Source organism: Electrona antarctica, assembly GCF_951216825.1.
Source record: "Electrona antarctica genome assembly, chromosome: 16".
Classification (NCBI taxonomy): Eukaryota; Metazoa; Chordata; class Actinopteri; order Myctophiformes; family Myctophidae; genus Electrona; species Electrona antarctica.
This window is the reverse complement of record NC_136797.1, coordinates 9,271,226-9,298,549: the sequence shown is the minus strand read 5'-3', so window position 1 is coordinate 9,298,549 and position 27,324 is coordinate 9,271,226. Positions and strand designations below refer to the sequence as shown.

The 27,324-nt window shown below is 44.7% G+C and overlaps 2 protein-coding genes and 1 long non-coding RNA gene across 3 annotated transcripts in view; 1 reads left to right on the top strand and 2 right to left on the bottom strand.

The window, feature by feature from the left end:
• The first annotated feature begins 4,646 nt into the window (after positions 1-4,646).
• The window catches only part of LOC306940190, a 144,885-nt gene continuing 122,207 nt past the window's right edge, over positions 4,647-27,324 (top strand). The window contains exons 1-2 of the long non-coding RNA XR_013791994.1: positions 4,647-5,077; positions 15,316-15,464. This is a non-coding gene — a long non-coding RNA (uncharacterized lncRNA). The remainder of the gene's footprint in view (positions 5,078-15,315; positions 15,465-27,324) is intronic.
• Positions 8,025-9,650, bottom strand: LOC306940232 (glycerol kinase-like; the record flags this gene model as incomplete). The annotated part of the gene is made up of 1 exon (XM_079525256.1): positions 8,025-9,650. One exon carries the CDS (start codon positions 9,648-9,650, stop codon positions 8,025-8,027), a length of 1,626 nt encoding a protein of 541 aa, XP_079381382.1.
• Positions 12,613-14,241, bottom strand: LOC306940231 (glycerol kinase-like; the record flags this gene model as incomplete). Its single annotated transcript, XM_079525255.1, has 1 exon — positions 12,613-14,241. The coding sequence occupies one exon, from the start codon at positions 14,239-14,241 to the stop codon at positions 12,613-12,615; it is 1,629 nt and encodes a 542-aa protein (XP_079381381.1).

Genomic DNA, 27,324 nt, shown 5'->3' with positions numbered 1-27,324 from the left:
CGACGTCAGGCCTGAATGGGTTAAATACATAAATTCAGTTTTTCTCCTCTGGTGAAAAGCTGGAGGCTGCACAATGTCAGCCCCTCAGTCAAAACTGGTCACATAGTGTCTGTCAGAGCATTATTTTACACAGCAGCGTTCCCACAACATACATACTCTACACGGGGAATTATCTTAGTGAATTGATCATATAAATCAAACCAAAATTAAATCATAATTTGCTATTTTTATAATGTCAAATGTTTGCTGTGTTGTAGAATGTATTGATGCATGGTTTATATCGTCGTCACTTATATGACATTCAGTCAGCTGATCGTTCTTTTGACATTATTCATGCAAATATACTCATAACTATAATGCTAATTATAATTAATTGATGATAAAGTATTGCACTTGAATATTAAAGAGTTGTACATAATATGTTTTTGTAAAAAATATATCTAAAAGTTGATTGTTATAAAGTCAAAGCTCTATTCTGATAGTAATCAATTGTGTTTTCACTCTGTTCAGTAACAGGGGTTAGGGTTATCCAGCTCTTTAGTAAACATAACATAATATTTTATAGATCGGAATCCTGATTTTTAGACAGAACGAACCAAACAAAGATGCATCTATAGTGTTCCAGTTCCAACGTTTTCTGCTCAATTCTTCCAATCACTTCCAATTTCACTTGTTTATCCCGTAATCCTGTATGAGTTGAGATTGGATACCCAGTTATCGACCTGGATATTTAGCCTATGTTCTCTACTAAATCCTGCTCTGCTAAAGCTGATGCATTTTCGCTACATTCTTATGTAATGTTCATTAATATATGCTGTCCCGTCCAAATAAACCAATAAAGTATAATAATAAAGTTCTGTTTCCTAAAGAGCTGGAGAGAAGGAAAAAAGGTTAATTTACACTCCCTTTACTGTGTTAATTCAGTGGCTTCTCAAACGTGTTTTTTTTTAAAATTTCTCCCCAACGTAGTTGCTATGCCAATTGCTTCCCCCACACACTTCTGTGTTGTCACTGCTGTCCTCCTGACTCACCTGCCAGGGAGGAGGACTTGGCATCTCTGTCCCAACTCCTACTCCTCCTGTCCTACTGACTCCTCCTGACTCACCTGCCAGGGAGGAGGACTTGGCATCTCTGTCCCAACTCCTACTCCTCCTGTCCTACTGACTCCTCCTGACTCACCTGCCAGGGAGGAGGACTTGGCATCTCTGTCCCAACTCCTACTCCTCCTGTCCTACTGACTCCTCCTGACTCACCTGCCAGGGAGGAGGACTTGGCATCTCTGTCCCAACTCCTACTCCTCCTGTCCTACTGACTCCTCCTGACTCACCTGCCAGGGAGGAGGACTTGGCATCTCTGTCCCAACTCCTACTCCTCCTGTCCTACTGACTCCTCCTGACTCACCTGCCAGGGAGGAGGACTTGGCATCTCTGTCCCAACTCCTACTCCTCCTGTCCTACTGACTCCTCCTGACTCACCTGCCAGGGAGGAGGACTTGGCATCTCTGTCCTCCTGACTCACCTGCCAGGGAGGAGGACTTGGCATCTCTGTCCTCCTGACTCACCTGCCAGGGAGGAGGACTTGGCATCTCTGTCCCGACTCCTACTCCTACTGACTCCTCCTCCTCCTGACTCACCTGCCAGGGAGGAGGACTTGGCATCTCTGTCCCAACTCCTACTGTCCTCCTACTGTCCTCCTACTGTCCTCCTACTGTCCTCCTGTCCTCCTGACTCACCTGCCAGGGAGGAGGTCTCTGTCCCAACTCCTCCTGACTCACCTGCCAGGGAGGAGGTCTCTGTCCCAACTCCTCCTGACTCACCTGCTGACAGGCATGCAGTAGCGGAAGAAGTACTTTTTTTTTAAGTAAAAGTATCAATACTGCAATGTAGAAATACTCTGTTGTGAGTAAAAGTCTGTGTAGCCCCCAGCCAAGACCCAGCCCGCAACAGCCCTATTGGCACGACAGGTTGCGCGTTGGTCTGGCGAGTGGGAGGCCCGGGTTCAATCCCAAGGACAGTCTAAGAAGGACGAGACGCGAAGACCGTACGGGCGACGCCATGTTGCTTTGGAAGGAAAAAAACATGCGCAGTTGAGACCAAGGAAGCTGAACGCGGAAGTGTTGGCTGCATATAGCCCATTGCGCATGTTTTTTTCCTTCCAAAGCAACATGGCGTCGCCCGTACGGTCTTCGCGTCTCGTCCTTCTTAGACTGTCCTTGGTTCAATCCCCGCTTCCGCGTAATGCTACATCTGGTAATCAAAATGTACTTGAGAAAAAGTACAGAAGTGTTGCCATCAAAATATATACCTAAAGTGCCAAAAGTAAACGTACCCGTTATGCAGAATGTCCCATAGCATATGTCATATGTCTAAAATGCATAAAAATCTCTTGGAAATAGCCGATCTACGCTGGAGAAATATTGGTTCACCGATCAGAGCTGCCAGCCTCCACTCCCTGGTAGAAAACAGTGGAGAAAACGTCACTATTTTGAGAGCGACGCCCCTCTGCACTGTAGTTCACTCCCACTCCTAGACCAGGAAATGTCTCACGTTGCCCCAGGCTTTCATTTTTTGAGCCGTATAGCGAACGAAAATAAAAGCCTGCATGGGTACCGAGGCTACGCCGCTTGTACCGCGGCGGGTTCAAACCCCTAGACTCTAGTAACTCTACTACTACTTTGAGAACCACTGTGTTAATTCTTATCTTTTTTGAGAAGTTTCATTTCTTCCTTAAGATGTTCTTGTGCCAATGATTTCAAACCCGATTTACGGTATGCTCACTTTAACATATAGCAAATCTACAAGCTCACAACGTGTCACAGCAAGGCACGTTGTGAGCTTGTAGATCTGCTAGTATTGTTGGTGTTGCACATCCAAGTATAAATCAGCCATTGTCTCTTGTTAATAAAATATTATGAATGATACTCCACTTTGGTTCATTTTCAACTGTCTTGTTGTTGTTATTTTGCTATACATACATTCTAGCAGCAGATGTGTACAGTAGGCTCTGTTGTTGTTCTGCAATGATTCTGATGTCAATATGGTGATTGTAGACAGATCTTTGTATATTCCAGTATAGCTTTATTTATTGCAAATGTATATTTTTAAACATTTTACAATTCTTTTGGATGGTTTTGCTTTAAATAGTACAGATGCATATGTTGGTGTGTATTTGTGTGTGATGTGTTATACAGTCTATAAAGACTTTTAAAGAAGCATTTCTGTGTGTAGTGTTTCTTCCGTGTGTGTGTGTGTGTGTGTGTGTGTGTGTGTGTGTGTGTGTGTGTGTGTTCTGATGGACTGGCAGTAGGTACGTAGGCCTACAATACAATCTGCAATAAAATATGAATGCAGCAGTCACAAAAAATAGTCGTTTTTTATTTTATTTCTGTCAAATAAAATATTCAATCGATCAAAGCAGTGATTGATTTAAGTATATTTATTAACAGTTTGCAGAATGGGTACATTTAACAGTTTCATACAACTCAATACAAAGACAGTAAAGACTGTTCGACTGTGGACGGCATTACACTTGTTTACAACTAGCCGCAATTTGCAACTCCAGATTTTTTTATAATGGGATGAATCTAGAGTTGCAATACCCTCCATTGACTCCCCACTCATCATTTTGCGTTTGCGATCTGCTTGTCTTAAACGACGTTAAACTCACCAACATTGCAGCTGTAGTCCAAGCTTGAATTATTCTCTTTCAATCTGCAAAGCTTGTTTTTCATAAAAATCCCCCGTAGACATGTTATGACTTATGAGCTACTTTCTGTCAAGAAGAAGAAATGTTGGAGTTTGGAAGCGCTCGTTTTTATTAAGGGGTCGCGCTGCTGCCTCCTGCATTATGTGCAAATGCGAAACAGATGCATGCAGGGACGTTCAGTGACTTACGACGAGCGCTTCCAAACTCCAGCACTTAGAAAAATAATCACTTGCACAGAATTTCTTGACAGAAAGTAGCTCATAACATGTCTACGGGGGATTTTTATGAAAAACAAGCTTTGCAGATTGAAAGAGAATAATTCAAGCTTGGACTACAGCTGCAATGTTGGTGAGTTTAACGTCGTTTAAGACAAGCAGATCGCAAACGCAAAATGATGAGTGGGGAGTCAATGGAGGGTATTGCAACTCTAGATTCATCCCATTATAAAAAAAATCTAGAGTTGCAAATTGCGGCTAGTTTACAACAGGGTCCACCATTTACAATTCATCAGAATCAGAAGTGATAGGCCTACTAACACAAATCCCACTGTCTGCTGCTCAATTATTTGAAATAATGAATGTGTAGCATACAGGCTTACAACAACAATTGAACATTGAAACTTAATTGTGCTATAAAGAACTTTGCTATAAATAATATAAATAGGCTACTTTACCTACATAAAAATAAATGTAGGCCTATAATATATAAATGAATAAAAATAGCAAAAGGCAGAATGTCTGAATCTGTATTTATTCATATTTTTTATTTCCATTGCATTATTAGCCTATCTCACGCGCATGTGGTTTGTCCAATCAGATTGATTATAGTCATTAGCCGGCTGTTTGTGGCGGGCGTTTTCAAACCGCTCGGGCGGTAGTGTGTGTGTGTTTGTCTATGTTATGATGAATCAATCAATAGACATCAAACCTGCACACGTTTCCGGCTCTATTCTATAGGCTACACATTACGTATAATTCTGGCTTCAAATTAAAGTCATGTTGTCATGTCGTTGTTTGACGATAGAGACGCGACGCGGTTCTTTCTTTACGAAATGAAAGGAAGTAAACAAACAAACAATGGAACGTATGTTATGGAAGAATGAAGGAGAATGAGAAGAAACTGGACGAGAGGAAAATGTCGACGTTATGAGAGCTGCACGTTGCCTTGTAGAAGCTAGAGTCGGTTTTCGGCGAGCATACCGAGTTAATTTATGAATGATAGATAAATTATGAGTTATTATTAAGTAGGCCTATACCTGAGTCATATTGAGCTGCATGCAGAGTCCCGACGTGTGCAAGAAGTTCAACAGCTGAACTTTGATGAAGTGGTTTGGACAGCAGGACACCTTACAGTTACAACAACAAAGCCAAAGGTAAACTGAACTGACTGTTACTTTTCTATGCTGGTTTATTGGATATATAGCTTATTAAAAGCCTAATAACATTGACATAAAATAGCAAGATGAACGCGCAGGTGTTACCAATAATAGCGTATAGCCTAGGGGCTATAGGGCCTACTATTTCACCTGAAACCAACTTGACCACGGTGCTGGACTGTGTTTTGACGTGAATCGTTTAGGCTGTTTACATTCGTTCAGTCAACTCAACAGTGGTCCTCAGTCAGACTTTCTTTTCTCTCCAGCTATTGGCTACCACATAACTCTGACCATGTATTTCCATGCTGAATAAGAGTTGCTGTTTCCACTGCATAATTTGTCTTTATAATTATGTTGCCCTGCTGTTTATGTATTGTTGTTTTGCTCCGGGCATTTTAAACTCGACCAAAGGTCTGATGTGTGTGTGTGTGTGGTCAGTCTGACACAAAGTGCTATATAGCCTACATTGGATTGAATTTGTTTGGTTTTGGCACAATAAGGTGGCTGACTGTGCCTTTTTGTTATTTATTATGGTGATATGACTATATTTAATATAACATCATAGACCAAGGGTCTTGTCTTCAACGTTTTTCCTGTCCCCTTAGCTGAGGTGAAGCAGGGACCCCCACATGTTGTAGCTGTAAAACTGTGTTGTATAGGCTATTAAACCTTTTCATAGATATGGGCAGTGGTGGCCTAAGGGTTAGAGGAGCGCCCTTGTTGCCGAAAGGTTGCCGGTTCGATTACCCAGACGGGCAGGAAAATCTGGGTGGGGAAGTGATTGTCATCACTCACCCAACACCGCCCTTGAGCAAGGCACTGAACCCACAACTGCTCCCCCTGGAGCTGCTTAGTGGCCAACAGTATAACACTGTGGTTGTACTGGTCATCTTGTGTGTGTGTGTGTGTGTGTGTGTGTGTGTGTGTGTGTGTGTGTGTGTGTGTGTGTGTGTGTGTGTGTGTGTGTGTGTGTGTGTGTGTGTGTGTGTGTGTGTGTGTGTGTGTGTGTGTGTGTGTGTGTGTGTGTGTGTGTGTGTGTGTGTGTGTGTGTGTGTGTGTGTGTGTGTGTGTGTGTGTGTGTGTATTTTGGGCATTATTAGGCAAAAGTTTCAGAACATTTCAGGCGACGTACACAAGCACCTGCGGCCCAGCAGAGCAATAAGGGCTCCCCAAGGGCCCATTAGTGTCAGTCAGAAGGGCCCCGTGGGGATTCTTTAGCCCAGGGTAGTCTCAAGGATGATCCTCGGCTCACTAAAGGCTAAATATTGTTGCTGCCGGGCAGAAACCGCTTTTTATTTTTGAGGGGCGCTATATATGCCCAGCTTTGTCTGTTTGTTTGTGTGAATTTTAGTGATGATTTGATTGGCTGATCAACCCCCATAACGATGTGTTTGATTGGCTGAGCAAAGTACATATTGAGGATAAAAAGTGCAGGGCAGACATTTGGAGATGCCAATTGTGATTGGCCGGAATGACTGGAAATGATTTGATTTGCTGAGCACGGAATGTGATGTATGATGATGATGATCAGAGCGCCCCTCGCTTCACACGAGTGTGATTTTTAAAATAATAAAAAAAAGGAATGGTTTAGGACAAGATTTCCAGCCGATAGCAATGGTATTTATAGCTGTCCTTTTCGTATTTCAGCCTTTTTCAGATAAGATGAAACCTTTTTGATCCAGGATATGACACACCGTGAGCTTGTAGATCTGCTATTTTCACTATACTTCTAACTAATAAGCTAAAACTAAAATAATTCATGGACTTTTTTTAATTTATGAAATTCTGTTGAAACAAACAAAAAAACCAACAACATAAAAATGGGTCAGAGACCGTGAAACACTGGCATACGCCATATAACTATTGGCTGGGGTATGTATTTTTGAGTGGTGTTAGCCACTGGTTATTTATGTATGGATGTATGTTATGTTTGTCTCTGTGTCTGTAAGCACGGACATACCGTTTTTTTCACCACCAAGTGTCACTGTTGCGCAGCCACACACACGCCAGGATGTAAAAGCAATGCTCATGATGCTGGTCTCTGGTCTCTCTGTCTATGATGCATCTCCAACGAAGTGTCCTTGAGCAAGACACTGAACCAGTGGTGTAATGGTGATTCTTTTTTCGGTACCACAGAAAGTCAGGCACACGCATGTGCACAACTGCACACACACGTGCACATGCACTCGCACGCACACGCCAACATGTGTGCATTGCGGATTCATGGCATGCGGCCATGCGCACATATGATATAGTCTAAGCCTATATCGTTAAATATAGTGTATGAGAGTTTTAGACACAAAAACACAAAAGTAGACTTAAAATAATCGGACAAACTTCTTTACTGTGCTGCTTAGCGAAACTAAAAAGTTTGCTTTGGACGAATTAATCTCTTCTTTGATGGAGGAGGAGGCATTCTTGTTGCGCACAGAACGCCACACAGCAGCAGTAGACTACTGGAGCCATACTGCTGTGCTGTGTTGCTTATGAGAACATGCACTCAGGTAACAGTTAAAGCTGTTGTTGTGCAAAGTAGTAGCCATTTTAATTCGGCACGGTACTTGACACGGCGTGCCTGTGAGCTTGTAGTTTGGCTATTTTGGCATTTAAAAAAGAAAACAATGCATCTGTGCTATGACTTACTTTTTGACTTGATTTTGGACATGGTTTCTGCAGGACCACAGCCCCATTTGACTTCAATTGTTTCATAATTTCTATAGTATAAAGTTAAATATTTCAAAAAGTATAAAACCAAACATGGAGAAAATATTATTAGCATTAGCACTCCAGTGGCCTATTGGCAGCATAAATACAAAGTTTTGCGTTCGACCAATTTGCAGGATCAACTCCAGAGAGATGCAACTTGTCATAGAGGGCTAGTACTGCAGTAGTGCAGTACTAGCCCAGTAGTAGTGCAGAGCCACCTAATCCTACATACAGTAGGTTAGCTCTGTTTGATGTATTTCGCTGTCATTAGCAACACGCCGACTAGGGCACCGCAAAACAGAGTTGTTTTTAAGTAGCTGCTCTCACTCGACTCTTTCGTATCCCAGCCCATGGCTTTCTCGACTGCTTTCTTCCATCGCCCGTACTTAATCTCGGTCTCTTCAGGTTTGATCTGTGGCTCAAACCTCTCCGAGGCGACCGCGCCCAGGTCCTTGGGGTCGAGACTCACCACGCCGATGCCTTGGGCGGCCCCTGCCACCATGGCTGCTCCGAGGGCAGTGGTCTCCGGCATGGCCGACTTCACGACAGGGATGCCGAGGATGTCCGCCTGCAGCTGCATCAGCAGCCTGTTGGAAGTCATTCCTCCGTCCACTTGCAGCTGCGTCAGCGGTATCCCGCTGTCCTGGTTCATGGCATCCAGAATCTCTCGTGTCTGGAAGCAAACGGCCTCCAGTGCGGCATAGGCTATGTGACTTCTGTTTGTGAACTGTGTTAAGCCACACATAATCCCTCTTGCACTGGGGTCCCAGTAGGGGGCATATAAACCGGAGAATGCTGGGACAAAATAGCAATCGCTAGACGTTCCTGTCATCGCAGCCAAATCCTCCACCTCGCTAGAAGACTGAATGATGCCCAGGTTGTCTCGCAGCCAACGAACTACAGCTCCACCTATAGCCACAGAGCCCTCCAGCGCATAGCATGTAGGTTTGTCTGGACCAAGCTTGTATGCCACGGTGGTCAGGAGACCATGGCTGGAACTCACAGGCTTAGATCCAGTGTTCAGAAGCAGAAAGCAGCCAGTTCCGTACGTGTTTTTAGCCTGTCCGTCCTGAAGGCACATCTGTCCAACAAGTGCTGCTGACTGGTCCCCAAGACAGCCTGAAATTGGTATGCCTGTAAGAGCGCCTGATGATATGTAACCATATATTTCGGAGGAACTCCTCACTTCGGGCAGTATCTCCATAGGAACCTCAAAGTATTTGCAGAGGGACGGGTCCCACTTCATAGTGTGAATGTTGAAGAGCATGGTTCTGCTGGCGTTTGACACATCAGTGCAGTGGACCCCGTTGGATTTCCCTCCTGTCAGGCTCCAGATGAGCCAAGAGTCGATGGTACCAAACATGGCTCGCCCGGACCGGACCGCCTGTTGAACTTCGTCCACATTGTCCAACAGCCAGCGCAACTTCAAGGCGCTGAAATACGTGCTGATAGGAAGACCCGTCTTTGGCTTGATGTGGTTCATGTTCTTACCAGGGGCTTTGTTGATCATCCGCTCCACTGTGGACTGGGTCCGCAAGTCCATCCACACGATAGCATTGTAGAGAGGCTCTCCTGTCTCTTTGTCCCAAACAACGGTGGTCTCTCTCTGGTTGGACACTCCAATGGCTTTGATGCTGTTGATTTCGATGTCAAGCTCGGCGAGCTTCTCACATGTTTTCTCTATACACTCGTACACCGAGTGGAGAATCTCTTTGGGGTCCTCCTCCACCCATCCTACTTTAGGGAGGCTCTGTTTGATCTCCACTTGATGATAGCTGATGACCCTTGCGGTTTTGGAGTTGAACACCATGAATCGAGTGGAACTAGTTCCTTGGTCGATGGCAGCAACGAGGGTGATTGACATGGGTGAATCTATGATCTATCGGTGGCAGTGATTCCTGTATTATGGAGCTGAACAATAGCTATCCTATAATCTATAATCTATAATCGCTGTGATGGCTCTCTGTTTTGTCTCTGTCTCACACTGTCCCCGTATGTTATTATATCGTCACACCCATACATCATACACACATCACGCATCCACAACACGTCATGGTCATAGGTGAGTCTTGATGTTTTGTGTTTTGAGTGTGGCTCCGAAAGAGACTAAAGCCAAATTCCAATACCCCAAATCTCGGCCACTCTCCCACTCCAGCTTGAATGGAATCAAAGTCAGTGGCCCCAGCATGCATTCCCTACTGAAAGGCTCTGGCACCTGGCTGCAACTGCCATGAAATAATGTTTCTATTGGACTTGCAGTGTGTCTCAGGGGGATCACCGCTACTACAAAGTGTAGGCTATGAAGAGTTGGAATATTAAATGATCATATTCAGCCATCAACAGGGTGGAGTTTAAACAGGATGTGGGATTAGGCCGGGTCTACGAACAAAAGAGCGTGCCTTGTACTAATATTAGTACTCGATTTGTACTCGATTTAAATAAAGAAAATCACACCCATGTGAAATGAGGGGCGTTCTTGTCGTCATACATCAATTTATGTTAGCGGACATCTGACTTTGCTACATAAGGTGGTCCCTTATTGGCCAAGCGCTCCCACCAACATGTGATTGGTTAGCCGATTTGCTCGTTTAGATATGACGTAAGTTTTCCCTTTAATGTCAATGGCGTTTAATGTTTTGATATTTAATTTACGTCATATTTAGTGGAATTATCAGCTCTTATCATCATACATCATCATGCATCGTCTCATACTTGCCAATCAGAATGCCTGTTGCCTGTGATTGGTTAATTCTGACCAATCAGAATGCCTGTTGCCTGACTGGTTAGCTGATTTGTTCGTTTACGTATGACGTACATTTTCCCTTAAATGTCAATGGCGTTTAATGTTTTGATGTTTAATTGACATCATATTTAGCGGAATTCTGACATCATTTTTCCGATCATCGTCAATGGCAAAACTTGAGACGGGCGGGGACAAAATTTAGCAGACATTTGACCGGAATTCTCTTACCGTGGTCAATATGGCAAATCTTGAGATGTGTGAGGACAAAAGCTGTTTATAGAAGGGGCTAGCGCCTCTTAAAAATTCCACCCCTGTGACGTGAGGGGCGCTCTTATCGTACGTTATGACATAAAATAGACCTATTTGCTCAGACATTATGATGTAAAATCCTCCATTCATTGTCAATGGGAATTTAATGTTTGTGTAGGACGGAAATATACACTAATAGCTGAATATAGGAGGGGCTAGCGCACCTCCAAAAATACAAGTAAATCATATATATATATATATATATATATATAATCACACCCGTGTAAAGTGAGCGGCGCTCTTATCATCTTACAACATCAAATACAACATAATGTTTGTTTAAGCAACGGGTGCTAATGTTGGTTTTAGTCCAACACAAACATTACATTTCTCTTTATTGTCTATGGCGTTTTCTTAAACGAGCCTCGTTATATAGGAGGGGCTAAAAATCACACCTGTGTGAAGTGAGGTGCGATTTATCATCGTACATCATCATACATCATCTCATTCCGGCCAATCAGAATTTGCGTCCTCACCTTGATGTCTTCAATGTTTGTGTTACGGTCAAGCTACACCAGGCTTTTCTCGCGCGTTTACCCTAAGCGCGCGGCCCGCGCGTGCTTTTTGAGTGGTGTAAACCACTCCTACAACTGGCTTTTGTGTGCAGAAAAAAATGAGCATGGTTGCTATGTTCAAAATAATTTCTGACGTAATTAAATCACACCCGGGTGAACTGGATGACCGTAGCAACCATGCTCATTTTTTCTGCACAAAAAAAGCCAGTTGTGAAATCACATCCGGGTGTGATTTCATTACGTCAGATCAGAGCTGATCAGGCTATATAATACCTTACCTTATATAATCACTCAGGTCACTCAGTTCACCCGGGTGTGATTTCATTACGTCAGACATTACGTCAGACCACAGCTGATCATGCTATATAAAACCTTACACCACTCAGTTCACACGGGTGTGATTTTTTTAAAATAGGACTGGACCTAAATTAAACGCACGCGTTGGGGTAAACGCGCGCGTTTTGTGTGTGAAAAGCCTGGTGTAGCGTGGCCGTTATGCAATGTTTGTGTTTACACAAACACTCAAAATTGTCCATTCATTGTCAATGGCATTTAATGTTTGTGTTAGGACAACGTTTGTGTTAGCACGTACACTAAAAGCTGAACATAGAAGGGGCTATCGGCCCTCAAAAATAAAATGAATTACCTTAAAAAAAAAAAAAGAAGTATAAACAAAAAAACATCACAACTTTTGTACACTTGTTCCGCTAATAATGTGTTATTGTAACATCTGAAGGCTCACCGGGGCTGGTGTGACATTTATGTGTTATTGTGGTTGCCGAAGGCAAACAGACTATTGTTGTTGGTCTTTCTGTTCTCTCCCCTGGTTGGACGACGATTACACGCCCTACCTAGTGACACATTTTTGATTGGACAATATACGGTGACATCACAATATGTGTATTATTTCCTCCTCCTCTGATTGGAGAATAACTGGCCAATCAGAAGTTCAGCCTTAATCCTTTGCCTCATCTGATAGGACAATAACTCCACCAATGGGTAAATGCAGTGGACAATATACGATGACATCACAATATGTGTACATGTCTTCTGATTGGACAATATTCCTGGCAACTACACTCGAAATTCCCCAGGATTGCATCTTTTTAATGTATTTTGTTATATTTATGTTACCTCTTCCGCACTGGCATAGTACAGGGAAACACTGTTTATAAAGAAATTGTCTTAAGCCATCACCCGAAACAGACACAACAGGGTCAATCAGGATGGTGGTCCCTAGTTCACACTCAAACTGCTGCTTAGTTTGTAATAGACGTGTCTATTACATTTGAGTCCTTCTTTGAGCAAGGTTTCGGTACCGTCGTATCCCAGCCCATGGCTTTCTCGACTGCTTTCTTCCATCGCCCGTACTTAATCTCGGTCTCTTCAGGTTTGATCTGTGGCTCAAACCTCTCCGAGGCGACCACGCCCAGGTCCTTGGGGTCGAGACTCACCACGCCGATGCCTTGGGCGGCCCCTGCCACCATGGCTGCTCCGAGGGCAGTGGTCTCCGCCATGGCCGACTTCACGACGGGGATGCCGAGGATGTCCGCCTGCAGCTGCATCAGCAGCCTGTTGGTAGTCATTCCTCCGTCCACTTGCAGCTGCGTCAGCGGTATCCCGCTGTCCTGGTTCATGGCATCCAGAATCTCTCGTGTCTGGAAGCAAACGGCCTCCAGTGCGGCATAGGCTATGTGACTTCTGTTTGTGAACTGTGTTAAACCACACATAATCCCTCTTGCACTGGGGTCCCAGTAGGGGGCATATAAACCGGAGAATGCTGGGACAAAATAGCAGTCACTGGACGTTCCTGTCGACGCAGCCAAAGTCTCCACCTCACTAGAGGACTGAATGATGCCCAGGTTGTCTCGCAGCCAACGAATTAACGCCCCTCCAATGGCCACAGAGCCCTCCAGCGCATAGCATGTAGGTTTGTCTGGACCAAGCTTGTATGCCACGGTGGTCAAGAGACCATGGCTGGAACTCACAGGCTTAGATCCAGTGTTCAGAAGTAGAAAGCAGCCAGTTCCGTACGTGTTTTTAGCCTGTCCGTCCTGAAGGCACATCTGTCCAACAAGTGCTGCCGACTGGTCCCCAAGACAGCCTGAAATTGGTATGCCTGTAAGAGCGCCTGATGATATGTAACCATATATTTCGGAGGAACTCCTCACTTCGGGCAGTATCTCCATTGGAACCTCAAAGTATTTGCAGAGGGACGGGTCCCACTTCATAGTGTGAATGTTGAAGAGCATGGTTCTGCTGGCGTTTGACACATCAGTGCAGTGGACCCCGTTGGATTTCCCTCCTGTCAGGCTCCAGATGAGCCAAGAGTCGATGGTACCAAACATGGCTCGCCCGGACCGGACCGCCTGTTGAACTTCGTCCACATTGTCCAACAGCCAGCGCAACTTCAAGGCGCTGAAATACGTGCTGATAGGAAGACCCGTCTTTGGCTTGATGTGGTTCATGTTCTTACCAGGGGCTTTGTTGATCATCCGCTCCACTGTGGACTGGGTCCGCAAGTCCATCCACACGATAGCATTGTAGAGAGGCTCTCCTGTCTCTTTGTCCCAAACAACGGTGGTCTCTCTCTGGTTGGACACTCCAATAGCTTTGATTCTGTCGATGTCTATATTAAGCTCGGTGAGTTTCTCGCACGTTTTCTCTATACACTCGTACACCGAGTGGAGAATCTCTTTGGGGTCCTCCTCCACCCATCCTACTTTGGGGAGGCTCTGTTTGATCTCCACCTGATGATAGGCGATGGGTTCTGCGGTTTTTGCGTTGAACACCATGAATCGAGTGGAACTAGTTCCCTGGTCGATGGCAGCGACTAGTGGACCCGGCATATTGCGATCAGCCGTCGCGGCCGTGATTGAGGAGTCCATATTGTGACCTTGTTTTATGACACTATATATACTGACTGTACACGGGAACAATATGTGATCCGTGTCTGGTTTATTTTACTCTGTCGATCTGTGTCCCTGTCGAGTTTATTATATCGGCTCATTCATACAACATGCACGCATCACACAGCCACGTCACGTCATACATGGTCTACGACAGCCTCTATAGACAACCATACTGTATCTGCAGATGTCCTCCACTGACTCCTGTCTTTCCAGCATCAGGGACAGAGTCCTGCTGAGCGTTTTGCTCCGCTGACACCCAGCAGTGTATATATGTAGCCTAAGTGGTGCGCCTCTTTCCCATTCTGACTACGCCTTGGGCTTCCACAATGCCCAGCCAGCCTCATCCTCATCACCCCGACCTTGTCCATGACCGTGGGTGGCGCCCATAGAGGTCCACCTGTCTTTTGAGAGGTGCCAGAGTAATCTAGTAAGAGAGCTGCAACACTCTTTGATCCCGCCGCTTACTAGATTACTCTGAGAGGCGCTAGCCCCTCCAACGTCTGGTTTTCAGAAAAATAAATCACACGTGTGAAGTGAGGGGGCGCATTTTATGCTTTCGGGAAGAGGCTAGCCGATGACCTCATCCATGCCCTAACTTGGAAGAATGTTGTTGTTGTTTTTTGTTCCAGCTTTTCTTACCGGCTTAAAACATAAAAAGGCGCAAAAGGCCGAAGACACACATTTCAATAAATATGCAAATTGTATGCCAATTAGCAAATTCATTTTGGTCATTTTGAGCTTTTATTGGATCGCATTAAGCTCTTTTTGGAATTGGAAATAACAGGCTTAATGAGCTATGGTAATGTCAACTGCACATCCACCCCCAGCCCCCCCGCACGCCCGCACGCACGCACGCGCGCACACACACACACACGCACGCGCGCGCGCACGCACGCACGCGCGCACGCATTTCCGTATTTTTGCAATTTGATTTTTACTCAAGTACATTTGGAATTCCTGTCTTTCTTTTTTTCTACTTTTAACTGAGTATTTCTATATTGCAGTATTGATACTTTTACTCAATTACTTTTTCCCCCCACCCCTGGCCAGATGTATGGAGGATGGAGATGACTGGAGGGCTCGCCGAGGGACAAACTACAGAGAGGAGGGATGACCGCATCTCTCTATGGGTTCTATACACTTTGACCCAGCTGGCATCACTTACACCACTGATGACGTCTAGAAGAGGACGGCTAAACGTAGGAACATTGACTCTTTGTTTTGTTTTTTTTGTTGCTGCTGCTTGTGTTGTATTCTGTCTGACACTGATGTGATTCAAGCTCTTTCTTTCTTTCTTTCTTTCTTTCTTTGACCGACCTTCGTGTCAACCCCTGTGTCCACTGTCCTCACAAGTAGAGTGATACGTGTGTGTGACTTGACAGAGGGGATAGTCTTCTGAAAGCCTTCTAATTAGTGTCCTGATGGCTGGAGGTGGCGGGCAGATGAGAGGGTTATCTGTCAGCAGTGTATAGTACATGCGCGGGGCTGCGTGTGTGTGTGTGCGTGCGTATGTGTGTGTGTGTGTGTGTGACATGCATGTGATGTGATGATGGAGCGTTCGTGACAGAGGGTGTGGGGACGCGCCCACACCTCACTGTGATGCTGCACCCGGCCGTGACTGCAGGCTAATCCACCACAATGTACATGCTCATTAGGCCTCACACCCACCTGTCTGCTCCTCAATGGGACACTCATCCTGGAGCTTTATCCTTCTAAATTACTAGTGTGTGTGTGTGTGTGTGTGTGTGTGTGTGTGTGTGCGTGTGCACGTGTGAGTGTGCCTCTCACACATTCACATGCGAGAGAGGTGCAGTATAGGTCTCTGGTATGTTGTTTGGTTAGGATAAAGCTGTCCATCTATAAGCTTCCATATAGTAGGTTTCGTGATGTCCTATAACGGGGGATTCAACCCCCTGATTCTACCACTCTGAAAAAAAGTAAATCCCCACTAGGCAAGGGGTAGACATTGCACTTGTGAGCTTCGTGCAGCACTCCTCGTCAACCAGTAGATGTCCTACCCGACACCAGGGTCTGAATTTAACCCATTTAGACCTGAGGACGATTTAAAAAAAAGGCTTCTGAACCCTAAATGTTTTCTGAGAAACCCATGTTTCTATGTCAGTGGTTTCATGTCAAGCTTTGGCTCCAGACTCCAATCTCAAATATGTAGTTCCAGGGACTCTCTCAGAAGCAAAGATTTGAGTTAAAAACGTTCGCTCTGAAAGAATATATATTCAATGATTTGCGCAACATTTTCAAGATTTTAGCAGATCTTTGATTGATTGATTGATTGAAGAATTTATTAACAGTTTGCAGAATTACAGTACATTTCAAGCACAAACTCAATACAAAGGCTGTTAACTGTGAGTGGACGACCCAATTAAGCATTACACTTGTTTCCAACAGGGTCCACCATGTTCAAATCATCAAAACATTTAGAGACGTACAAATAGACACTTCTATAGACAGAACAGGAATTCATCAAAAAAGAATTCATCAAAAAGGAGGTAAAAAGGGAAAAGAAATATATACAGTGAGGGGAAAAAAGGGGGGGGGCGGGGGGATTCAGATTTTACGGGGGCCAGTTTCGAATTGCAGCCATCCGTAGGTGCCCTTTGAGAGCGGTTTTGAAGGAGTCAAGGGATTCGCATGTCTTAATGACAGTTGGTAGGGCGTTCCACATTTTGGTGGCATAGGAGCGAAAAGAATTTAGTCCCTTGTTTGTGCCGAATCTGGGTTGTACATGGTTCGTTGCACTCCCTCTGGTGTTGTGGGTGTGGACTTCGTTAACATTAAGGAAGTATCTAGACAGGTACATGGGTATCTTGGTGGTGTATCGAATCTTGTGGACCAGACCCATTGCAAGATGCTGTACTCTGTCGTCGACCCTAAGCCATTCCAGCCTGTCGAAGTGGGCAGGGGTGAGGTGGGTTCGGGGGGCTAGATCAAGTAGGAGCCTGACCAGTTTGTTTTGGGAAGTCTGGAGCCTGGTTTTAAGGGCCTTTGAGGTGCTGTGGTACCAGGAGGTGCATGCATAGTCAAAGAAACCCTGTACAAGGGCTCCTGTTAAGGTCTTCAAGGTGTTTTTGTTGACCAGTGAGGAGATCCTGTAGAGGAATCTTGTTCTATGGTTGACTTTTTTGATTACGTTGGTGGCCATTTTATCACCGGAAAGATTAGCCTCCAGGATGGAACCTAGGTAGGTAATTTCATCTTTACGTGTGATAACATTGTCACCCACTCTAACCAAGAAGCCATTTGCCTTGCTGAGATTACTAATAGAGCCAAAGAGAATGGATTCAGTTTTTCCCAGGTGTAAAGATAGTTTGTTATCAGCGAGCCAGGTGCAGATTCTACCGAGTTCAGAGCTGAGGGCATTTTCAACCTGCAGTTTGTCCCTGTCCGAGACCAGCAGTGCTGAGTCATCTGCGAACAGGAACAAGTTGCAGTCACAGGCTGAAGTCATGTCGTTTACATATATTAGGAACAGTAGAGGCCCTAGTATGCTTCCTTGTGGAACGCCACAGCTCACTGGGAGGGGGGGGGACAGTGTTCCGTTCACTTCCACCATCTGTTCTCTCCCCTCCAGGTAGGATTGCATCCAGCTCACTGATGTGCTATCGAAACCAATTGCTTTTAGCTTGTTAACCAGTATGGAGTGGTTCACGGTGTCAAAAGCCTTTTGGAGGTCCAGCATGACCATGCCGCAGTATTTGCCAGCGTCCACCTCTTGTTTGATGTGGTCGCTCAAATAGAGGAGGCATGTGTCAGTGGAGTGGGATGTTCTGAAGCCAGATTGGAACTCGTACAATAATTTATTAGTGGCAAGATACTTTTCAACCTGTTCATAGACTATTTTTTCCATCACTTTCGAGATGGAACTAAGAATAGAAATAGGGCGGTAGTTGCCGGGGTCTAATTTACTCCCTTTCTTGTGCAAGGGGGTTACTTTGGCCAGTTTGAAATCTTGGGGGACCTGTCCCTGTTTGATGGAGAGGTTTACTATGTGGGTGATGATTGGAGCTATAGAGATGGCTGAGTCTCTGAGAAATTTGGAGGGAATGTTGTCATGGCCTGTGGCCTTGTGGGGTTGGAGGGCACTCAGTTTCTTAATTACCTCATCAGTTGTTACCATAACTAGTTTAAAATCGTCTTTACAAACACCTAGGTTTTTGTAGAAGGTTGTAATGTGCTCTACACCAAAGAGCCCAGAGTGGGAGGGCAGTTTGTTAACCAGAGTTGTTGATATGTTTGTAAAGAAGATATTCAAGTAGTTGGCCACATCAAGGTTGTCAGTGATGAGAGTGTTGTCAGATTTGATGTTTATGTTCGAAAATCTGGTTTTTAGTTTCTGACCATAGCTTAGTTGATTGTTTAGTAGCTTCCAGAGCTCATGAGGATTGTTTTTGTTTTCCTGAGCTTTATCATTAATGAAGTTACTTTTAGCTGATTTGGTCATGGCAGTTACACTGTTTCGTAGTTTGATTCGTTGTGTATTTAGGTTGTTCAAACGAGCTTGGCGAACACTGTCGAAGCGCTTGGCTAGCTTTGACTTGCATTTTAGAACTTCAGAGCATTTTTTGTCTCTGGCTTTCATTGCAGCCAGTATGTCCGAATTCATCCATGGTTCCGAGCGGGTTTTGCCCCTGGTGGTTCTCAAAGGAGCCATGTTGTTCAGTACTGATGTAAAATTGGTTTTGAAGCCAAGCCAAGCTTCTTCGACATGTGTGCTTTTAAGCTCATCGGACCAATCCAGACTCTCCAATACTTGGTTAAAGACCTCACTAGAGTAGGTTTTGAGGTCCCTTGATATGACTGTTTTGTGGCAGCCGGTCTTAAGTTTTTGTATTTTGCGGGTACAGAATATCATAAAATGATCACTAAGCCCACATACAATAACCCCTTTCTTGGAGATTCTGGATTTGTCCGAGGACAGAATGAGATCAATGACAGTTTGAGTAGAATCACACACTCTAGTGGGTTGGGTAATTAGCTGACTGACACTATGTAGATCACAGAACTTACTGAATGACTTAAACACAGGTGCTTCCTTTCGTTGCATGTCTGTATTGTAGTCGCCAATCAGGATTTTCTCTACACATTCCTCCTCAGCTAAGCACCCCTCAAGTATATCATAGAACCCATGTTGGTCAGGCGGTCTGTAGACGGTGCCCACTAATACTGATTTAGCTTTTTTGAAAATTAATTCAACCCACACAGTTTCAATTTCATCATGCTGTAAGTCAGTACGAGTAACATATTCAGTGTCTTTGTGAATATACATACACACGCCACCACCATGCCTGTTTCTGTCGTTTCTGATCAAAGAATAGTTCTCTATTTCAACTTCTGGGTCTTTGGTTGACTCATCAAGTTTGGTTTCAGAGAAGCTAATGATGTTCGCCTTACCGCATTGAAACATATGCCTGATTTCAGCCATTTTGGGTCCAAGGCTGTTGACATTCAGGTGAAAGATATGAAGTCCGTTGGCTCTGACTATGGTGCTTATCTCATCCATGGCGAAGTAGGGGAGCGGAGGGCCATTGTTGATGTCTGTAGAAGCCGCGGGTTGCCGTGGGGGGAGGGTGGGGGGTGCGTGGGGGTCGTCGTGGGGTGGCGGGAGTGGGGGATGGGGTCCCTCGTCCAGGTATGTTGAGGGCTCTGGTGGGGCCGATTGAGCCATGGTGTCGACCGGAGAAACAGCAGAAATAGCAGGTAAAGTATCACGGTGTCCGTCTCCAGCCTCGTTGTCCCCCTTGGTTGGATGTGGAGACTCTTCACGCCTGTAGATGGTGGTGTTGTCCGTGTCTTTTGCCTCGACTGCCGCCGATGTAAGATCTGCGTTGGGTCCCCAAGACGGCTCCGTGCCCGTACCTTGAGTTGGCTGTGTGGCCGTGACCGTCTCATGCGTTGTCCTTGCGATGGATCCCCAAGGCGGCTCCGTGCCCGTATCTTGAGTTGGCTGTGTGGCCGTGACCGTCTCATGCGTTGTCCTTGCGATGGATCCCCAAGGCGGCTCCGTGCCCGTATCTTGAGTTGGCTGTGTGGCCGCGACCGTCTCCTTTGTTGTCCTTGCGTCCGTGATCATCAGGCAAGTTTGTTTCTTCGCCTGAAGTCTAGTGATTACAGGACCAGGATTGGGTTGGATGTCTCCTGCCATTAACAAGAATATACAACAGAACAGGCGTCTGTCGATCTTGCCAAGTAGGGGTTTGTTTCTTTTGGCCGGATTGCAGGTTAACAGTGCGTGGATTCCAGCCGCGCCGTGTCCGAGATGTTTACCGGTCGATCCATTGTTGTTGTTGCCGAGGAGATAGAACGTGCTGTGTTCTTCGTTGTTTACGCTGGTGTTGTTCTCGTAATCAATTTTCCTCATATCCACGTGATGGTAGAACCAGGGTGAATTGGAGTAGAAATCCATAATCCACAGGAGTATGAAAAGAAAATGAGCGAGAAAATGCGCTTTTTTGTCAACATTCTGTGACTTGGCGCAGGAGCGAGACGAAACACGTCTGTCCATCTCAACGACCGCGCTGCATGTGATGTACATGCTACAAGCTTGTAGCGCGGCACTCGGCTCAAGACTGACATAACTTTATTGTAAGAGGCTATAGAGCGTCGCAGTCCCTCCCCCTACCATGGACCAGGAAATGATTCTCCGTTCATTTTCCTCATAGACATTTCAGAAAGTATTTATTTAAAGACGTTTACGCCGCGGACAAAGCCAACTCGAGTCGTGACAAATCATGACAACAAACACAATTTTTGGGGCCGAAAAAATAATTAGAAAGAAGAAAAAAACGGCAGGTTACAACACTTTTTGTTGTTTTTCTTCTTTGTAATTATTTGTTTGGTCCAAAATATTGTTTGTGTTGTCACGACTCGAGTTGGCTTTGTCCGCGGCGTAACCGTCTTTAAATAAATACTTTAAGAAATGTCTATGGGAAAAATGCACTGGGATTCATTTCCTGGTCCATGGTAGGGGGCGGGACTGCGACGCTCTATAGAGCCCTACTGAATGAGGTCATGGTCCGAAAACTAAAGAACCAAAAAATGTTAATGAACAACTAAATAAGAAATTTTAATCCCTGAACAGCTGCTCAAAATGTTACTTGCACAATATATACATAATACATGGAGAAATGAATTTGATTCGGATTTAATTCCATACATATGTATGCCTAATATGGGGCGGTATAGCCTTACATTCAGTGTGAGTGACCTTGCAGCTGCTGTGTTGATCAAACACTAATTTCTCCGTGTCTGTGAATAAATAAATACGTCTGTCTGTGCCTGTAGGTATGTGATAAACCCATGATCACCCAGCCGTTAGTCATCATTACCCTCCTCATCCAATGTTTTCGCCCCACTTATCTTCAGAGTGGGTGGGTCTACATGCATCGGTGTGTGTGTACGTGTGTGCGTACGTGTGTGCATTGTGAAGTCTGACCCAGCCAACACACGGAGACAGTCAGTGTAAGGTTTAAACACTGAGGCGTTGCTTTACTCAACACGTCAACAGGGGTTTTTCCCTAAATCAAACAAAGTCAATCATGCGTCAAATTATATGTCTTTCCAAAACAACATGGGCGGATTTCCGGGGTACGTCAAATTTCCTATTTTGCCTATAAAATTGAAAGAGAACCATAATCAAGACAATGATCATGATCAATATGGAGGATTATGCGACGGGAGATAATATAGTGGAGCATTCACGTACCACCCGATGGGAGGTTGTTTCTCTGTAGAGAGCCTATTTTGGGGCGGGAACCCGTTGTGCGGCACAGAGTGCCTCAGTGCCTGAGTGCAGCTCAACGAGCTTGTAGGTCTGCTATTTTTGAAAAATCGAAGAACGACTGAAATAGAAACATGGGTTTTTCTGAAAACTGTCATGGTTTAGAAGACATTTGTAGAATCGAACTCTAAATGGGTTAAAACACCAAACGAGTTGATTGCCAAGTTGCCAACCCAGCACAGCTGTCCCCAGAACAACAGGCAGTGTGCATGCAGGTAGCAACACATCATTTTCTGAAATTAGCCCTTCGCTAAACCCCACCCCAAACAGCGGTTGTCCAAGGCCAATCCAAGTAGTTTAGCAACCGTTGCTATGCAGGACAAGCTTTCGTCACCTCATAGCTGTCAATCTTAGTTTGCAGAGCTGTGTTGTTGAACACATACACAGCTTAACGTCGGGGAAAGTAAAAGCTCATTCATAGTCTGGAGTTTCGGTGGTGAGGTGACCACCGCTCTGGTAGTGAGCTGACCACCGGAGCTGAAATAACGTTGAGCGGTGGTGAGTAAAAACAGAGAGAAGGGCTGGGGGCGGTGGTGGTGGTTTGCTCTTCACCTCGGCTCGTGACGTCATGTTGTAGTTCGGTGGTCACCTCACCACCGATAAATCCAGACTATGTATGAGCCTTTACACGACTGACCCACCCAGGGGATGGCAGTAATACTAGTGACTAGTCTTACCGTGCAACATGAAAACTCCTGTTGGTCGTTGTTAGTTGATGTTGGATACTGTTTCTCCCTCTGTCATTTCCTCGTATTTCTGTCCAGTGCATAGCCTACCGCAGGCCCGGTTGACTAGATTTATAAGACATTTTGATGCTCTTGCTACTGAAATTATCGATTTTATAAATTGATATGGATAAATCCCGTCATTTAACATGCATCTCGATGGGTGACGAGGACAGCTTGCCCTGTCCCCTCGCTGCTAACGTGCCTATTGGACAGATTGGGGAGGGATTAATTAGTAGCAGATTTGAATGCATTTTAATTGTCCCTTTTCAATGTATTTATGATGGCATTCAAAACGGGTGAAATTAGGCACGTATTATACCTGCCTCCATGAACCTGGCCAAGGGAGTGGCGCTAGCCGAGGTGCTGAACTCTGGCCTCACTGTGGAGCAGTGTTGATTTCGTCGTCGACTAAAACTAAGAAGAAAAATGTTCGTCGACTACTTTTTTCACTGACGAAAACTAAAACCAAGCTATGATGACTAAAACTAAGACTAAATATATTGATGATTTTGTCAACACATAAAAACTAGACTAAAATGTTAGGAAGGGACTAGTGGACAAGAGATCCAGTATAGGTCATTTTACACTTGGTTGCATGCTGAAAATAGCCGATATACAAGCTCACAACGCGTCGCGACGCGTTGTGAGCTTGTAGATCTGCTATTTTTAGTGTAAAAAAGAAAGTGTAAAAACAGTCATTACGACAGCATCAAGGCCCGCCAAAATAAATTGTAGTAGACTAAATCGACTGTAGATTTAGTCGACTAAAATCTTATGATATTTAGTCTACTAAAACTAGACTAACACTAAAACCTTGCAGGTGACTAAAATGTGACTGTGACAAAACTTGCTGCCAAAAACAACACTGCTGTGGATGCCTGCCCTACATGGACGCTCGCATTGACGCTCAAATCTTCTTCAGGTTTGAGTAAATGGTCACGGCCCCTCCTATAGGCTCCTCCTACTAGTAGTAAATGGTCACGGCCCCTCCTATAGGCTCCTCCTACTAGTAGTAAATGGTCACGGCCCCTCCTATAGGCTCCTCCTACTAGTATTAGGGGATAAGCAAACTTGAGCCACGAGAGAGACACCGCCGAGCCTATAAGGACTCACACACACCCCTGATCGGGTTATTGAGGCCAGACTCCAGTGCGTGCGTCCGTCTCAGGCCGACTGATAGCTATCCAATATAATATAGTAATTTCAGACTTGTCTCCTATCGCGACTGCAAACCGTTTTAGTCATTGGAACGTAATTTAGCTAAATTGAAATTCACTTGCCTGGAAATTGGAAATGACTGCTTGTGTGTGTGTGTGTGTGTGTGTGTGTGTGTGTGTGTGTGTGTGTGTGTGTGTGTGTGGGTGTGGGTGGGGGTGGGTGGGTGGGGCAAAAGATTGTTAAAAGCGTTAACACCGACGAATCCCCCCCACACACACACAGTGAGATCTATTAATGTTGTGTAAGTTAAAGGGATTTTAGGCTCATTAACATATTTGAAATGGCTCTTGTGTGCCAAATATCACAGTTAGAGAGAGAGAGAGGGGGGGGGGGGGGGAGAGAGAGAGAGATTGGTCTGACATACGGAACTAAAAACAGAACAGGAGAATGTCTGCCATAAAGCATTCTCAACAACACAACAACAAGAGTTGAAATAAGTATTACTGCTAATACATTTAGAATACATAGCGGGTCACCTTTGTGATGTCACTGATGATCACATGACCCCAAGTTCTAGACCTGAAGTTATAGGCTAAGTTTGGAGGGGGATTTATTTCCACACAACTCTAAGGTATTCCCCTTTTAACCCATTTAGATGTCGACATTTTAAAAATGTCTTCAAAATCCTGACAGTTTTCTGAAAAACCTTATGTTTCTGTATCAGTGGTGCTCAATATTTCATGTCAAGGACCCCAAAAATTATATGTAATATGCCTCCGACCCCAATCTGAAAATATGTTGTTCCAGGGACCTCCCCAGAAGCAAAGATTTTAGTTAAAATGTTCACTCTGTAATAATATATATTCAAAGACTTGAGGCACATTTTCACGATTTTTCAAAAATAGCAGACCTACAAGCGCCATGAGCTTGTAGGTCTGCTATTTTTTCAATAGCTAAAGTATAACAATGCTTTAAAACACCAAAAGGGGTTCCCGCCAAAAATGGGTTAAGCCAGTGGCTCGCTCAGAGACACTTGGACATGTACAGGTGAGCCAAGGGGGCGGGGTCGAACCCGTGACCTTCCAGTTCCCAGAAGGCCTCTCTCTGCCCAGTCATCTATACGGTCACCCAAGAAGCATTTCCTAGCAGTGATGATGACATCATTGGGGCCATGATGAGGCGAACCGGAGACCGTCTGACTAACCAGATCATGGCCTCTCTCTCCCTCCGCTATACGGCCACCCCTAAATTGTAAGAAGAGAAGGGATGAGGAAGAGGAAAAAGGGTTACCGTGTGTGTGTGTCATCATGTTGTCTTTTTTTTGAGTGGTGCAAACCACTCCAACAACTGGCTTTGTACCCCGTGTACCCGTGTTTGTTTGTTCGTACCAAAAAAACGAGCATGGTTGCTCTGGTTAGTGTGTGACGTCACTGACATATCTGATCAGACTATATAAGACCTTGCACCACTCAGTTCACACGGGTGTGATTTTTATTACAGTGGGGGGGTTTGTTGACAAGAGGTAGAATAATGCTGCATTTCAGCGGTCATGGCTTCATGCTTCTCTGTGGCCGTGTGTGTGTGTGCATGAGTCAGCAGGCGTCAGGAGTATGGCGGCGATGCCCCTTGTCCGTCGTCACCACAGGCAGATGGAACCGAGACCAACGAGGGCTGAGTGGAAGCCACAGGCAGGCCACAAGCCCCCCTCCCCTCCCCCCTCCATTTGGTCACACTCACAGACAAACACACCTCTAACGTTGTTTGTGCTGACACACACTCCTCAGGCATGTGCCGTGTCGCTACCCTCTTCTCTTAGCTGGATTTTAATTACAGACTTTGGGGTTGGAGCAGTGAAGTGCAAATTTCAGACACAATGCCGCAATTAGGGGGCGGGGCAACGCTGCTCAAAGACCTCGTCACTCACAGGGGCCTAATCTGTGGAGAGGAGAGAAGCACAAGGGTGGCCATTATTGACCCATTAAAACCGGGGAAGCATGTCATTTTAGATTTTAGATATATTTGATACTTCAAATATATAGCAGAAATGGCAGATATACAAGCGCATAGTGCATCACTTCGTGCCACGCTAAGACCTTGCAGATCTGCTATTTTTGGAAAAATTATGAAACTCTGTGCAAATCTATGAAAACATTTTGAGGTGGGGGTCCGTGGACAAATACCATAATTTCGGGGGTCGTTGACGTTAAAAGGTTTTGAGCACCACTGATATAGAACCATGCGTTTTTCAGAAAACTTGTTTTCTTGGATTTAGAAGGTATATTTGTAGACTATGTTGTACTCTCTCACAGACATTTATGAGCACTGTAGATTTTTCCTGTGGTGGTAGCAAGAGGCTTATGATAAATGCAACGAGAATTGTAACCAATTCACTTTGTATAATTTTCTTTCACTGTTTACAGTTCGTTTCACCTCATTTCCTCCGTGTGTTATTGTGAAATCCGCCCCATTCTCTGGCTTGTGTTTGTGTTTTTAGAATGACACAGCACCAAAGAACATTCGTGACTAAATTTGACTGAGGGAATGCCATTGGATTTTTTTTTATTTTAGTTTTTTCATGTCATATGCAAGCAGGGAATCATAGCTTCAAATTGACATATTGGTTGTTCAGTTTGACCACCGGTTTTGGAGATATGGCTTATAGAGTAATGTCTTGCAGAAAACAGCGAGTTGAGAAAACAGGCTTGAAAGGTTCACTTCTGTGTTCTCTAACATTACACCTAGCTACATGTTTAAGCATTTATTTCATATTTACATGTCGATTTAAGCCCTGACACTCATTTCAGACATGCTCTAGTATGTGAAGAGTCTGCCTGTGCTATTAACTCATTTTGAAAAAAAAAAAAAGTTTTTCTCCTCTGGTGAAAAGCTGTAATTTGCGCGATGGCAGTCTCTCAGTCAAATCTGGTCACACGATGAAGGCCTTTGTCCCAAGTGGCATTATCTTTCTAAATACTTCTTGGCAAACATGTGTAATTGAGTCAGTCACTGAGTCAGAGGACAACGTGATTTATGCGGCAATTATGCTATCTATTTATTCTTGTGTTCTTGTGTTATTATGACCGAGCGAGTATGCAGAGATTTCAACCTCGGCTGGGCAATAAAGTTGTAGCCTATCTTATGTTAGTTTAGTTATCAGTTTGATGGATGCATTTCAACAACTTAAACCCATATATACTTACAGTAGGTCCCTGCTGGCCTGCTCCTGACCTGGCCCGCTCCTTGTTTTCCCCTCTACATGACAAATATATTTGCTGAAAATGTCCAATCTACAAGCTCACAACAACTCACGTTGCAATACGTTGTGAGCTTGTAGATCAGGTATTTTTGCCTATTGTTTGCCTTATTATTACATTCCCA